The sequence below is a fragment of the Vombatus ursinus genome, unplaced genomic scaffold, assembly GCF_900497805.2.
Source record: "Vombatus ursinus unplaced genomic scaffold, bare-nosed wombat genome assembly UNPS02014784.1, whole genome shotgun sequence".
In the NCBI taxonomy this organism is placed as follows: domain Eukaryota; kingdom Metazoa; phylum Chordata; class Mammalia; order Diprotodontia; family Vombatidae; genus Vombatus; species Vombatus ursinus.
Genome location: NW_020954562.1, coordinates 26,839,476 through 26,855,808, shown reverse-complemented (window position 1 = coordinate 26,855,808; position 16,333 = coordinate 26,839,476). Strand labels below are relative to the sequence as shown.

The window sequence follows — 16,333 nt, the reverse complement described above, 5'->3', positions numbered from 1 at the left end:
ACCCAAACACACTGTTTGGGTTGGCTGTTAAATGCCTGAGGTCCAATTTCAACACATCCTCAAGTCCGTAGACCTCTCAGGAAAAAATAATTTACCTTAAACAGTTCAGTATAAAGTATTTTGAGGGGAAAATTAATATGAAAGGACAAAAGCGCAAAGGAAACTTGTCCCCCCCCCCAAAAGATTCAGGTGAAATATCAAGTCCTCTGTCATCCAACAGTATTTTGTACTCCTGTGTATATGTCATATCCTAATTCATTTCTATGTAGCCCTCAGCACACATGGAGATTACACAGAATTAGAAAAAATAGAATTGAACGCTGAGTGAAAATTCTAATCTTAAAAGTTCTGTGGTGCTGAACTACCTATGATGCTCGTTTGAACCCTGAACCATATTGTTATATCAATATCACGAACTCCATGAAGCCATTGTTGAATCAGGAAGAAGCTTTATTAACAACCTGAGAAGTCCCAGTGTCCCACGTTTGAGACCACACTTGTGAGAATGAATGTGTCAACAAATGCACACCTTTTTATTCCCTGTTCCTCATTCAAATTTCCTTCCCCTGTTTCACCATTTGCTGGGTACTACAGAGGTTACAACCTATCTGAAGTGCCTAATTTCCCCTGGTGAGTCTCTGACCCCTAATTACATCTCCCACTCCCCCGGCCCTTACTTGGGAACACCCTTTGGATGTTAATCCATATGCAGCTGCAGTATCTACATATCAGACACCATGAACCCCACAAACCCTAATTTGAAACAGTCTGCTCTAAGAAAGAAACTAATGAAATTGGGGCATGTGTCCATGGTTTAATTTCTCAAAGTGGCTTAACATGCATTGCTTGGGAGTTCAGTCCAAAAAAGGGCCCCCCAAGGGGACCAGTTCAGAATTGGCTCAGTTTGGGATTCTGGGGTACAGCATTATATGCCCTTCAAAGAGTAGGTGTTCCCAAGGGGGTGCCAATCGACTGTAATATATTAGGAGCTGGGTGGGTTACTTAGATCACTCAGTCCACAGGGGCGGATACTGCCCTGCCCCAGTCTTGGAAGTCTATCTCTACCCAAACCTGAGTAGGATAAAATCAATTCAGGCCTGGGTTGGAATTTGACCAAGATAAGAAGATTCAATGCAATCTCATTATCAGAGATGTCTTTCTGAAGAACTTTGGTCAAAAGGCTGGCGGGGGGAGCTCTGAGTCTCCAAGACACAGATTACCAAGAGAAATCATTTTTAACATAATCTATTCTATTAGTACTAGTACTCTTATCCAAAGGATAGGCTTCCCAAATAGCCAGAGTGAGGAAATGCTAAGATTCTAAAATCTAATTCCAAATCATTTTCATTCATCTATACCCAGAAAAAAAGTAAAGAGGTTAGAGGGGAGAGGGAGGGTTGAAGCAGTCTGTTACAAAAGAACCTGAATCTAGTAAGTGATAATAGAATAAGATCTGGGTTTCTATGAGTATGCTTTCAGCTACCTACTCCTCCAACCTTGTGAGGAGAAGACCTGGAGAAGTCCATTACTGTTGTCCATCCTCCCCCACTTTCTCTTGGATACTATCTAATCAACCAACACTTATTAAGCCCACTATATACCAAGCACTGTAGATGCAAAAAGGACAGTCCTTGCCTGCCAGGAGCTTCCTCACAAGGTTTTTGTACCATCAATCTCTTCTGTTTTTCTTAAATGTCGGACCACTTTTTCCAGTCTCCTTTACTTTATCATAGTCCACGTCCACCATGAATGTGTATCAAGGGCTCTGTCCTGGGTCCTCGGCTCGTCTTTTCTCTTGTTGAGTTCAAAAACTCTGGTGGGTTCAACTACCATCTCTACACCTAATCATCCAACCCTCATTTCTCTCCTGGGTTCCTGTCCCATATCATCAAATGTCCACTGGACGCCTCCATCTGGATATCCAGTGGGTAACTTAGCATGTTCACAACAGAATCCTTCAACCCATCCACCCTTTCTTCTAACTTTCCCCTATGTCTACTGAAGACACTTCTATCATTTTAAAGTCACTCAGATTTTCAACCTTGACAATCTTTCACTCTGCCTTCACACCCAAAGACATACAAAAATTTCCTTACCTATTCTTATCTTTGTCTATTATTTGTTATCACCTATTAGTCTCCTCATTTCCAGTCTTTCCACTCTCCAATACATCCTCTACACAGGTGACAAATTGATACACTATGATCTGCCACTCTTCTGCTCAAGAAATTTCAGTAGTTCCCTACTACTTATAGGATAAAAAACTCGTCTGTTTGGCATTTAAAGCCCATCACAATCTGGTTTATCTTTTTTCCAGATTTATTTCCTTCATATACTTCATATTTTAACCAAACTACTCTACTTTTAGTTCTCCATATATAACACTCCATTTCTTGTTTCTGTATCCATGAATGGACTATTTTCCCTCCTTATTATGTCTACTTCTTTGGATCCCTAGTTATCTTCAAGGGTGAGCTTATGTATCACCTTCTACACAAAATCCTTCCACACCAACTTCTTCCCCATCCAGTCGTTAGCACTTCCCCAACCAAAACTTATTTTGTATTTACTTACCTGCATACCTCTGTATGTCTTCAGTAAAATATAAGCTCGAGGGCAGGCACTTTCATTTTGGTCTGTGATAAAACTTTGCCAGTTATGTAACACTGGCAAGAATTTCCAACATCAGTATTAGGTGAGAATCTTGAATCACATATGGGGGTTTTGGAAAAAAAGGTACTCTAGTATGCTAATTTTAGTCATGTATGGTTATAACAACAACAATGTATCCTTTCCTCATGGCATCATTTGTCAGGTAGGAAAGGTGATTTGAATTACAGAGACTGATTTTTTTTTTTTTCCCTATTTGAAAGGTGTCCTGGAATGGCCATTCTGGACAAAACTGGTTGTGGTGGCCATTGGCTTCACAGGAGGCCTTGTCTTCATGTACGTACAGTGCAAAGTCTATGTGCAGCTGTGGCGCAGGCTGAAGGCCTACAACCGTGTGATCTTTGTGCAGAACTGCCCCGATACTGCCAAAAAGTTGGAGAAGAACCTCCCCTGTCATGTGAGCACAGACATCAAGGATGCTGCAGTAGTGCCCGTGTCACAAATAGGTACAAATGTACTGCTGACCACAGAGGGTGGAACCCCAGAAGTCATACCAGTCTGATGGGACCAGCTGACCTTGTTTTACCAGAGTCTGAAATGTTTTCCAGCCCTCAGTGACTAGAGAGCAGAAGTGATCTTGCATTGTTTCCCCACCCTAACCCTAGCTACCAACTCCTTACCTACCTTCCAACAAAACAAAAGAAAAATGCATCAGATGAAATGGGACAAGTACAGCAATGACCAAGATCCCAGAAAGCTGGGTCTAGGGTGGGATGTGGACACGTATGTATAAAGTCTATTAAGAGAATCCTTTCTGAAAGACAATGCAAGCTCTTTGTGGCAAGGTGCGCTTTTAACACAAATACTCACTGGTCACAGTATCAAGAGGAAAGTGGGGGAAGAATGAAGACTTGAATTTCAATGTGTATTTTTACTTCTAGGGTCTTTTCTGACAAAGATTTCGTCTTCAAAACTGACGGGGAATAGCAAACACATCTGGCTTAAAATCTTAGAGTTGCTTGCATTAGTTCTAAATCAAATCAGGAAAAGACTTTAAAGAGGATGGGCTACATGATTTCTAAGGTCCCTTCCATTAGTGAAATTCTATAATTCTATAAAGGATGCATATTTTTCTGAGACTTCACACTTTAACAGTAAATAGATTTTTACGGCTACCCTGGAGCCTGTTTTGACAGCTGCATGAGTTAGAAATAGATGCAATACACATTCAATTGTGTACAATGAAACATTTTTGAGAAATGATATTCGACGAATATTTATGAACAGAGTTTAGAATATTTTTTTGTTTTATCTTTCATGCAAATGCCAACCAAAATTCCAAGCCAACTACTTGGTTCTATGTCTTCTCTGCTGCCACCAAAAACAGAGTTGACCATGCCTTGGATTTTAATACAGTGTCTGAATATTTTTTAAAACAGAAGCTTCACTGCTTATTGTATTAAAAGGATTCACAAGCATATAATTCTTACAAAGCATTACGTTTAGTTCTATCTATCTTAAGTAAGTACCCTGCTTGAATGGTTAAGGAAAGTGCTATCCCTCAACAGGTTAAAAACCGAATGCAAGTTGCAGTATTACACAAAGGGGCAGAAAACCAACTTCTGCTTCTCTGAAGCATCTGGGAGAGGAAAATCCAATTTAAAGTTGCTTTTGGTTCTACACCTAAAAGCCTAAAATTACGAGGCTGTATATAGTCTATTAAGTAGTGCCCAGAAAAGAAGTTGTTAGGGCAGTGATGACAGAACATCTAGCCCCTTTTAAAAGGCCAGTGTCTCTTGCTTTGCTCAGCTGGTTTGGGTGAATCCCACGCTGAGAAAATGGAGCTCAGCGGTTCAGTTGTTATGATGTTCTGTGCATATTCATGTAAAACTAAAGTGTGAACGACATTGCAGTGAGTTCGACTACTGATCATAGGTATAATGGTGTGATCAAAGAAAGATGTCCTATATAAAAAACAGACAAAAGAAGGTGTGTGATTTGCTTTTGTTAATTGTCATATTTATTATTGTGGCAAGATAGCCATGGTGGCTGTAAGAATCAGTGCATGGTTTGCACAAGTCTGGTTATCACGCTGATGCAATTTGTAATTACTTGAGTCTCTTCTGTGCTCTTGTGGTTCATGGATTTTGTCATAGGAAGAGGAAAACAAAACCCCTTCCAGGGAGGAGATGGACTATGTTAACTGGTAGTAGCTATCTATCTCCAGAGTCCAAACAATCCCAATTCTTAGAAATACTAAGTATGATGATTTGTCAGTTTTTTTAATGTATTCATGTAAATACACAGCAGCAAAATGTAATGGTTTTCTGATTGTCACAGGACCAAGTTTGTATAAATCATTGCTCTGCAAGGTGGTGTGGAGGGTATGAGATGAGGAAGCAAGCAGATAAAAAAACATGGGTGGAAATGAAATGCACCAACTATGGACAGACACAAACATTATCAGTTGCATTTTTAAAAATCCTGAGCCTAAAATCCTGTAATTAAGTTACTCTAAAATTTCTGATCCAAAGCTTTAAGGTGAATCCATGACTTTAACACTAGCTTTGAGAGGCTTAACTGCAGGTTTCACACAAGAGTATTAATCTTGCTTCAGTTTTCTAACTCATTTTCTTGGGCTTTATATATAATTGTCCATTTTTTTTCCCAAACGGATTAGCAATCATAAAAGACATTTCCAGAAAAATATTTCACCTGAAAAACATTTTGAATATCACTGTTTTCACCTATAGGGCACGGATTATTTCTGTTATAACCACCCCAAACAAATTTAAAGCAATCTCTTTACAAACCTAACCATCACAGACATATGCACAATCTATACCACGGTGGTGAGTCAAGGCAGCAAAATGAGGTCTCATTGACTGGGGGCTATACTTAATGCTAAGAAAATGATTCCCAAAGTGGGGAGGGAGGGCACTGAGTAGTATCTTAATAGGAAAAAGATGGCAAGTTGTTAAAAAACTTGATTGGATTTCAAGTTACCAAGAAAACAACAAAAGGTGATAACCCAATATTTTGTTCTCTCTATGCTGCACTTTCCTTAACCCCCAAAGCATTTCTGATTCAGATTCTTTGAGCAACTGTCATGCAATGTCTAGTCATCTTTCAGTCTGAAATAACTATTTAAATTAAGCATCTAGTGTTAAAGGTTTATTCTTTTGTATTTTATATGGTAATGATGCATATAGCCCTTCCAATGGACGGTTCCACTCTTTCTGCAGTCAGTAGTTCTGGAGACTGAAAATATTGCCAAAAAAAAAAAAAAAAATATTGTCCCTAGCAAGGAGCATTTACAAAAGTTCATATATGTATAGGGATGTAAAATGCAACCAACAAACTGAAATAACCAGCTATCAGATCTCATTCACAACTCTGATTCTTTTCAGTTGGGAAATAATCATTTCGGATCTTATTAATAGTATAAGCCCATAGAGTTGTACCACTAAAATATTATGCATATCATAGAAAAATTAAGTGGATGGCTCTTTTCCTTCTATGAGATTGTGGATCATGAATTTAGTAACAAGAATGAACCTCCAAAAAACTGTGAAGTCTAAAAGTTCCTTCATCCAACGTAATAGAAAAACAGAGGGGGGGGGAGAAGAATAGAGTGGAAGAGGGGAGATCAGGGGAAAAAGAGGGAAGAAGATAAAGGCTGCTGAAAGAAGGAATCGAAATGAGTCATCTTTAAGAAGGCTTCAGGACTAACTCAGTCTAAACTGCACTTTAACAATATATAGTTAGAACTCCAGATAGATAAACAGCATTGATCACATAGCCACCTTCTGCAAACACTTGTGATTTTTTTAATTTGTTTTGTTTTTGCAAAAGGTGCCTTAAGTACCTACAGCTGTCTATATTTTGTTTGGTTGGAGAAATGAGCTCACTATAGTGAGGAAAATATTAGGGGGAAATAACACTGACTTAGAAAATATGAATTATTTCAGTTGTCTGTATTGACATGAATTTTATTTTTTCCTGATTCTCTAAAGTTAAGATTTTGGGGGAGAAATAAACCTTTTAACTTTTTTTAAAATTATGATTCATCAGGGTTAAAGTTTAACCAAGAAGGGTGAAAGCAGTTTTATTCTTAAATCAGCCCAATGGTGCTATTTCACATACCCACAAAACGGAACGGAAGTACTGTTATTTTGGGCCACAGTGTTTCCTCCACATCTGAAGAAAGCCCATTCTGAAAGTGAACACTGCACTTACACAAATAAAAGAATATTCCGGTTGTGTGCAATTCTTGAGATTGGGCATTTGTGTTATTTTGGTTTTACCCAAGTGCATAAACAATTAGATGTTTTGTGAACTAATGTGTATTAAGTAAGAAAATGAAGGACAAGAAAATATCTGTGGAAGAAAAAGTTTGTATATTAAAAAAGTGACCCAAATCTCTGAAAGTTTTCTCAATTTTTTTTGCTTAATTTAATCAAATTTGTTTGTTCACATTTCTACATGTTCTTACCTGAAACATTTCAGCAATCTTTGGGCTCCTCTAAGTTGAACATTGGTTTCCAGAAAGAGAGGAGTGCCAGAGGTAGAGGAAAAACACTATATTAATCAGTATAAAGGGAAGGAAGAGGGGAATTTGGGAAGTCAAGTCATAGCCTAAATCACTAAAATCAAATACACAATTTCAGTGATAAAAATACTTGCTAACTACAAACCACTCTCTTATACTTCCATACCTGAAAGTTTGCTCAAAACACGAAAATTTCTGCATTTGGGGAAAGCATGCCTGAGTAATACACAAAAATTAATAAAGATATATAAAATAAGCAAGCTATTGATATCGCACCAGTAAATAAGATTTTGGGGGATTTTTTAAAGGCTTAAAAAATTAAGTCCTTATTAGTACTAGAAGGAATGTTTTCTCATAAAAGGTAGATTTGGTTCAGAGCCTAGAGACAAAAAAGACATTTCTCTGGAGAGAGAATTAGGAACAATTAATTTAGTTTAAGCTAGATTCATGCATTATAATATATATTATATATAATATAGCTATAATTGATTGAGAATTTAAGAATATTTGGGATGTTTACCTCCAACTCCAGTAGCTTACTACTAATTTCAAAATCAAATATGGCCAAACATTCACTTTAGGAAAATCACTTTAGCAGCTCAGTGGAAGATGGATTAGAGTAGGAAGAGACTTAAAACATTGAGACCAGTTATACTAATTGTTCAAGTGAGAACTAATGAGGACCTGTATTAGAGTGGTATCTACCTGAATGAAGAGGAGATATACTAGAAAGAAAGAAAGAAATGAGAGTCTGGCAGCTTCTAGTTCTGAGTGCTGGTGTCTGGCATGTGCTGAGGCCTGTGGGGTGTTTCTGCATTTCCTCGGGGCTGCACTGCCGCAGGTGGAGGTCTGACCACTGGAAGTTGCCTGTTTTTGCTCCTGAACCTGTTCATCCATTGATCAATTGCATTTATTTATAAAATGGACAGGGTTGGTGGGGTGGAAATGGAACAGAACAGTGAAACTATGTGTCAAACAGAAAATAAAAACATGTTGAGAGCCTTATTAGCACTGTTTTAACTAAGCTAACGAGCACTGATAAGAGTGGTAGGCTCTTTGTAATTGTTCCTTAGAAAATTTTAAAAATCTGTTCCATTGTAGCTGGAAGTAATCAAAATAGTGATCCTGCTTCTCAACTATTCCCACTGTCTCTCTCCTCTCCCCTACACTCACATATACTTTAAAAAAAAGAGTTGATAATCATCCATGGCAGGAGGGAAGCCCGGCCCAGGAAATATTTCTTTACCCACTATCATCCTCTGTCCTCAAAGTTATAAGTATTCTGATCTATATGCTCTTCAATCTAAAGTGTAGCCTCATGTGTAAAGACTAATTTGCAATTTCAGTTATCAAATGGGAATCTGGATTCAATTCCTGCCTTTCCTTCCACTTATGAGTTTTGTGACTTTGGACAAATCATTTAACCTCAAGTTCTGTTTCCTCATCTATAAAGTGGGGAGAATATGTATGAAGGTTGTTGTGAGGAAAATCTTCAATTAACCTTAAGATGCTGTGCTAATGTAAGCCATTATAGGAGACAGCATGGATTTAGAGGGCATGTGGAGACTCAGCCACTGGAGGCTGCCTGTTCACCCAAAGTTATGCTAAAACACGTGGTGGGGGCTGGCCTCTCCAGCTGCCTTGTTTGCTTAGGCACCAGTAGGGTGTTTACCTGTTTGCCCCTGTCTACACTGAAGCACGTGGAGGTCTGCCTGCTGGAGTCAGCCCACTCCCCTGGCCATGCTTAGGTACATGGGGGGGTCCTGGCGTTGCCATCTGCCCGCTCCATCGCTCTGGGGCTCAGGATCTACTGCTGGTTTTCTGAGGTGTGGCTTGCTGCTGGCTTACCAGGACACTTTCTGTCCTGGACTGCATTCCCCTTTTACCAGAGACAGACCTTTCCTTCCAATCTTCCAAGTTTCTTGGGCTAAAAGACTGTTTTACCCAGGATTTGTTTTGGGGCGCTATTTTATGGTTACTTGGAGGCAAATATGGAAGAGCTGCAGCAATTTAATGCTTACTCTGCCATCATGGCTCCCTAGGAATGACATTCTTATTTAGGATTCCTTTTGTTTGGGAAAGAACCAAGCTTATGAAACAATTCACATTCATTCCCAACTTCCTTACTTAACCAAGTTCTCTATCCACCACTTGACAGCTGAACCTTTGAAGCAACTAGACCCCAGAAAACAAGAGCAGAGGGAAAGGCTTAGAGCAAGAAAGGACCTTAGAGGTACAGTTGGTCCAACCCCCTCATTCTGCAGATGGAGAAATCATGATCCAACATCGTTAAGGGAGTTGGGGAATCAAGCATAGTAAGAAGCAGAAATAGCTCTTAGGATCTTCACAGTGCTTGACAACTGTTAGTACTCAAAAGTACACATGGTGTAATGGAGGAGGAAGTCGGGATTACCTCAGTTTAAGTCCTGCCTCTGACAATCATAAGTTGTTTAAAAAGAACCTCCATGATCTTCACACAACTAGGAGTTATCTACTAAGTTACAGACCACTGTAATCTCTGTTGGCATAGATCACTTATTACAAGATTCATTTTGATAATACAAAGTTTCCATAGACTTGCAAAATCTGAAATTTTTATATAATTATGAAACCACTCCTTTAACCTAACTTAATGAAATAAATAAGAATGAACTATAACACTGAAGGAAAAAAGGACCTAATACTGCCAATATAAAAATAAGTTTTATTTTTAGCCTTCATAAAGGATATATATTTCAAACATTGACAAATTGTTTTAAATTAACAAAAAATAATCTCTCAACCTGTCTTTCCCTAACAATTCACTTGTTATGAATATGACACATGTTAAAAGTATGTTGTAAATAATAACACTGAATAACCTCATCTTTCTAGCAAATGTTTTTGTTTCTCTAAATTCTGAAGGAAGGCATTATCGTCTGTCAATTTATCTCATCCCTTGGAAAGAATGCGTAGATAGGTATTTTCTTCTATCTTAAGACTGCTTCTGCTACAGAAATATCTATCATATTTCATGATAGGAAATCACAAAATTATATACCAGCTAGGGAAGGCAACCAGAATTCATTTATGCCCCAGTTAAAAGACAGATTAACTTAGCAAGAGTGGAAATTAACATAATAAGACACTAGTAGTTCTTATTAATTTTTCCACTCTCTTTGGTTGTGAAAGCAACAATTAATATGTCAGTGATGAATGTTTTCTTTCTACACAAAGTACTTCTTACTACTTCTAAAAAAAAGGAGGGAGGGTGATATAATAATGAAAGGGTTGGGTTTGTCATGACTGTAGTGAAGACCTTGCTTTGGGCTTCTAAACTATGTATAAACACATTAAGGAAACAAGTTTTTACACCTAACCAAAAACTATGATAAAGAGTATCACTTCAGGAGTATTTTTAGGAACTATCATGATAAAAAGGAATCGGTTTCACTGTGCTAAGCTAGAAGGCAGAATCAGAATAAGAAGTAATGGGGTAGGTGAGGCTCAGCGGGAAAGGGAAAGGCTCCCTAACAATGAAAGCTAAGCCAAAGTGGACCAGGCTGATTCTTCAAACAATTGGCTCACACTCACTAGACGTCTTCAGCAACAGACTGGGTGACCACTTGAAGGGTATATTGTAGAAGAGATTCCTGAATAGTAAGGGTATGAGCTAACAGAACCTGGAGGTCTTTTCCAGTTTTGATATTCTATATAATAAAAAAAGACCTCAACTAATATGCCAATTCCTTTTTCCTCATCCTGATACACTCAAGTAAAAGGATCACTAATACGCATTTCTTTTCTTGGTGGCTTAAATTTAAATATTAAGCATTCTACTTCAAATATGACTTATTAACATATTCTTTTAAAACTGCACAGCAAATATTACTTTATAGGCCAGAACAGGAGAGAGATTCTGTAAATTTGTATGAGAATATTTACCAGCAATGCTTGAAAGTACTATAGTGTAATTATTTCTTCTTCAGTCAAATCAATTAGAACTAGGCCACCTCTGGCATTTCCTCGTCGGAGTCATCTGATCCATCTTGGCTGTCTATTTTCCCCAAGTCTACCTCTGTAGACGCAATATCTTTCTTCTTGGCCTTGTTAGAAATTCCATCATTAGCACAAAATTTTCTCATCTTAATATTTGGCAGTTTCTTCAGATCACCATCCCATTCCCTACATAAAAGGAGAGAGCACAGAGAAAAATCAATATTTGCAAGTGTGAAAATACTACAAAGGAAAATACAAGTATCACATTTTAATGCACTGAAGGATAGCAATTCCTCAAAGACAGAGCATTTTCTATCCTCCTGAATTTTCCCCTTGAGGTACGTTAGAAACAGCTACCAACACCAACACTTATCTATAGCACTTTAACAGCAGCATGGCAGAAAGGCATCAGAGAAGGGTCATAGCTGGCCTTGTTCTCTTCTCCGTTCTGCCATAGTCAGAGCATTCCCCACCCCAAGGGTTTTGTGGCCTAGGCATATGCAAGAGGAGAAACAATGAAATCATTGGTTCTAAATGTATGGAAAGAAGACATTCTAAGTCCTCTAACTACATAAACTCTAAGTACAATGGTGCTACATCATTTACAGAAGCCAGTACTCCAATCTATGTCTGCCCTGCCACTGAGTGTTTAATAAAACACTTCTCTATTTGGAACGTCAAGGATGACTTAAGTTAGAGAAAAGGAAAGATTCATGTAGCACATCCCAATGTAACCTCACCAACTGGAAACTCTGAAAATGCCAGATCTTACCAAGTTACAGTTGTTGAACTGTCATTTATTAGAAAGCAGTCTTCAAGGGAATGGTCAAGATGAATAAACAATTTAATACAAGAAGCACTTGTTAAAAGCCTACTATGTGCTAGGAATTAGGTGAGGTGCTATGACATAAAGGCAAAGCTTTTATACAAATACAGCAGGTAGGTGGCACAATAATGGAGAGTACTAGACTTAGAGTCCAGGAAGACCAGAAACCAAATCCTGCTTCAGATATATACTAGCTGTATACCCTGTGGCAAGTCACTTAAGCCTCCCTTGCCTCAGTCTCATCATCTGTAAAATAGAGATGATAACACCTACCTCACAGGGTTATTGTGACAATCAAATGTATTTTGTAACCCCTGAAGCACTATCTAAACACGAGCTGCTAAGACACGTAAGTGAGGAGAGAATATGTTCTCTCCAGTCATGGACAGCTGCCAATAGTCATATAGGTGGGAGAGAGAACACCCAGTTTGAGGGAACAGTAAGAAAACCAATTGTGTTAGAATGCAGAGTGTGTGAAATATGAAAATAAACCAGAAAGGTAGGTTGAAACCAAATTGGGAAGGGCTTTAAATGCAAGAGTGAGCTTTGAAATTTTACCCAACAGGAAGCCACATTATTGAATAGAAAAGTGAGATGGTCAGACCTTATAAGATGATTTAGAAGACAATAAGCTCTTTCAACAATACTGTATCCTAGGCATAATACGGTTTGAAATACCATCAGTGATTATCAACAGTGGGTTCATGTGAAAACTTGTAAAACACATGTTAGAATCTTTACATTCAATATGGCTGCTGTTTCTACTGGAAGAGGTTATTTTGGTTTGTTTTGCTTTTTGGCTTTTTTTTTTTTTTTTTTTTGCTTTCCCTCAGAAATTAGTGGAGCAACAAAGCTGTGTTTAATTAATAAATAATTTTCATGTTTAATCTCAGCATGGGAACACAGATTTAGATCTAGAAGGGACCTGAGAGATTAACAGGTCTAACCCCCTTCACTTTACAGATGAGGAAAGTGAGTCTTACATATGTTAAATAATGTGCTCAGTGTCACACAGCTTAATAAATATCTAAGACAGGATTTAAACCCAGATCTTTCCAATTCCACAGTACTATAATTCCTCTCCGTATGGCTGCAGTAGTTCTGATTCTCATGTTTGGATTGCTTTAGAAGCATTCAGAACGAAACATTTTAAGAAAATGATTCTATTCACCATCACCAAGATATGTCTATCCCTTTTCTTTCACTGATGGTTCTTGCTTTTGTGAGCTAGGCCTTCAAATACACTATTTCAGATAAAAGAAACTAGCAAGACATTAATAAAAGACACTAGCTATACAGATCAATATGAACATTAGGCTTCCAATTGGTGAGTCTCCACTTCTAGCCCAACCTAGACCTACCACACTGCTGTTCCCAGCCATCTTCACCCCTACCTACATTTTTCCACCTCTTGTTCTGGAAACAGCAATCAAATCAACACAAACATTCTAGGAAAAAGCATATGAACTAATTGCTCTAACTACTTATCATCCCTTTAATTTCCATGACCAAAACAACCCTTTCTCTGGCCACCATTCCATCATATGTGTTGACTTCCTCTATTAGACTGTAAACTCCCTGAGGACAGGGGCCATCTCACTTTTTGTATTTTTATTCCAAGCACTCAGCACAATTCCTGGCACACAGCCTCAGGCACTACTGCAAGATTATGCATGTAGAGGTAGGGAGAAAGAATACTACCTTTTTTCATCCCTTTTGCCTGAGTTCCTTGACTGCTTCAAAGGGTTTGAATGAGAACGAAGTCAACAACTTAATTCCTTCAGATGAAGTGGGAGAACCACCTGGCCTTACCACCATATAACTTGCCATCTACCTTGCCACTTCCTCCTAAGATTCTCCAGGCTTTACCATTGACTCTGTTTAACCTGGCAATGACATCTCATCTACTCCTTGCCATCCAACCCACCACTATATCTTTGGCACTTCTGGGTTTTTCCATCAGTCCTGCAATTCAATATTTATATGTCTTGGCCAATTTGAGTATGAATTTTCTCCTCGAGAACAGAAACCATGTACAAATTTTCTATTCGTATCCCTAACACTTACCATAACACTTGGCACAAAATAAGTACTTAATAAATGTTTATTTTTCATTAATTCATATGCTGGACATTCAGGAAATAGAGATTTTTTGTGAGTTATGAGAAGTTTTCAAAAGCTCTGCCAGGAGAGAGTAGACCGACAGATTCTACCATGCTAGAAAGGCTTCAATTATATAAAATTCCAGCAGCAGCAGATCAAGTCTACTTTCTAAGAACTGGCCTGGCTAAACACAAAGAGGCTCATCACCAGTAAGCTGATGGTCAGTTGATGGTCAATTCTTTGGCCATGACAATTTATGAAACAAACACCAAAACTCTTAAATCCTATGCAGTCTCTCTTCTGCTTCTACAGTGACAGTAGCAGGGTAATGGAAAGACGGACAGAGAGTACTGAAAATTATAGTTTTTAAACCATCTATAATTTTTAATTTGGCTACGTTACTCTAAATGTGAAATCTCATTCAATGACTAGAGTGGAGATGAATGCACTGGAGGAACTCAGTCATGACAATCTTAAATTTTTTTAGTATAAACTATGCCAGAAGAAGGTTTGCAATTAAATGGAAGAAGGGTTCCATGCAAAGTAGAGAAAGACATGGGCAGAGTTGGGTTTTTTATTTTCAAATATACCAAAGACACATTATTTAATGAGATTTGGTAATCTTTTAGTGCAGTGCTTGTGATACGTATTTGCAAAAAGATCACTACAAAAATAACTGAATCTTATGCACCAACATTGGTTGCAGAGGATGAAAAGGTAGAGAAAATTTACAGAGAACTAGATAAAGAAAGGTCTTCAAAATTAAATTTGATACATGGTGGCTTCAGTTAAAAGGTGGGATTAAGTAAGGATGGTGAGAACTATAGAGGAAAGCATAGGTTAGGAAGAAGGGATGGATGAGATTAAATACTTGAGCACTACAAAGAAGCCTCACGCCCTTATGTCATGAATACTTTATTCAAGAAAAGAATCTGTAGGCACTGGACATAGCACCAAATAACATCATAAAAAGATGAAACTGATTATATGTTTTTTTAATAGTTTTTTTTCCAATTACATGTAAAGAAAGTTTTCAATATTCACTTTTATAAGATTTTGAGTTCCAAACTTTTTTCTCCCTTCCTCCCTCCCTTCTCCCCCCTCCCCAAAGACAGCAAGCAATCTGATATAGGCCATACATGCACAATCATATTAAACATATTTCCACATTAGTGATGTTGTGAAAGAAGAATCAAAAGGGAAAAACCAAGAGAAAGAAAAAACAAACAAAAAAAAGGTGAAAATAGTATGCTTCGATCTACATTTAGACTCTAAAGTTTTCTCTGGATGTGTGTAGTACCTTCCATCATGAGTCTTTTAGAATTGTCTTAGATCATTGTATTGCTAAGACCTAAGTCTATCAAAGTTGATCATCGCACAATGTTGCTATTCCTGTGTACAATGTTCTCCTGGTTTTGCTCACTTCATTCAGCATCAATTCATTTAAGTCTTTCCAAGTTGTTCTGAAATCTGCCTGCTCATCATTTCTTACAGAACAATAGTATCCCGTTATATTCATATACCACAACTTGTTCAGCTATTCCCCAGTTGATTGGCATCCCCTCAATTTCCAATTCTTTGCTATCACAAAAAGAGCTGCTATACATATTTTTTGTACACATGGAGTTCCTTTTCCCTTTTTTTAATGATCTCTTTGGAGTACAGACCACCTAGTAGTGGTATTGTTGGATCAAAGGATATGCACAGTTTGTTTGTCTTTTGGGCATAGTTCCAAACAGCTCTCACAACTCCACCAACAATGCATTAGTGCTCCAATTTTCCCACATCATCTCCAATACCCATCATTTTCCTTTTCTGTCATGTTAGCCAATCTGATAGGCGTGATGTGGTATCTCAGAGTTGTTTTAATTTGCATCTCTAGTCAAATTTAGAGAATTTTTCACATGACTACAGATGGCTTTAATTTCTTTGTCTGAAAACTGCCTGTTCATATCCTTTGACCATTTAACAATTGGTGAATGACTTGTATTCTTATAAATTTGATTCAGTTTTCTATATATTTTAGTAATGAGGCCTTCATTAGAAACACTGGCAGTAAAAATTGTTCCCCAGATTTCTGCTTCCCTAATTTTGGTTGCATCAGCTTTGTGCAAAAACTTTTAAATTTAATGTTATAAAAATTATCCATTTTTATCTCATTTGGTCGTAAATTCTTCCCTTCTCCACAGGTCTGACAGGTAAACTATTCCTTGCTCTCCTAATAAGTTTATATCACCCTTTATGTCTAAATCATATACCCATTT

The 16,333-nt window shown here is 37.8% G+C and overlaps 2 protein-coding genes across 2 annotated transcripts in view; one reads left to right on the top strand and one right to left on the bottom strand.

Moving 5' to 3' along the window:
• The window catches only part of MARCH1 (membrane associated ring-CH-type finger 1), a 134,523-nt gene extending 127,636 nt beyond the window's left edge, over positions 1-6,887 (top strand). The window contains exon 4 of the mRNA XM_027866903.1: positions 2,874-6,887. Within this exon, the coding sequence (XP_027722704.1) occupies positions 2,874-3,172 (299 nt within the window). The 3' untranslated portion in view covers positions 3,173-6,887. The remainder of the gene's footprint in view (positions 1-2,873) is intronic.
• A 2,992-nt stretch (positions 6,888-9,879) lies between these two features.
• The window catches only part of TMA16 (translation machinery associated 16 homolog), a 68,548-nt gene continuing 62,094 nt past the window's right edge, over positions 9,880-16,333 (bottom strand). Inside the window, exon 7 of the mRNA XM_027866867.1 lies at positions 9,880-11,326. Within this exon, the coding sequence (XP_027722668.1) occupies positions 11,146-11,326 (181 nt within the window). The 3' untranslated portion in view covers positions 9,880-11,145. The remainder of the gene's footprint in view (positions 11,327-16,333) is intronic.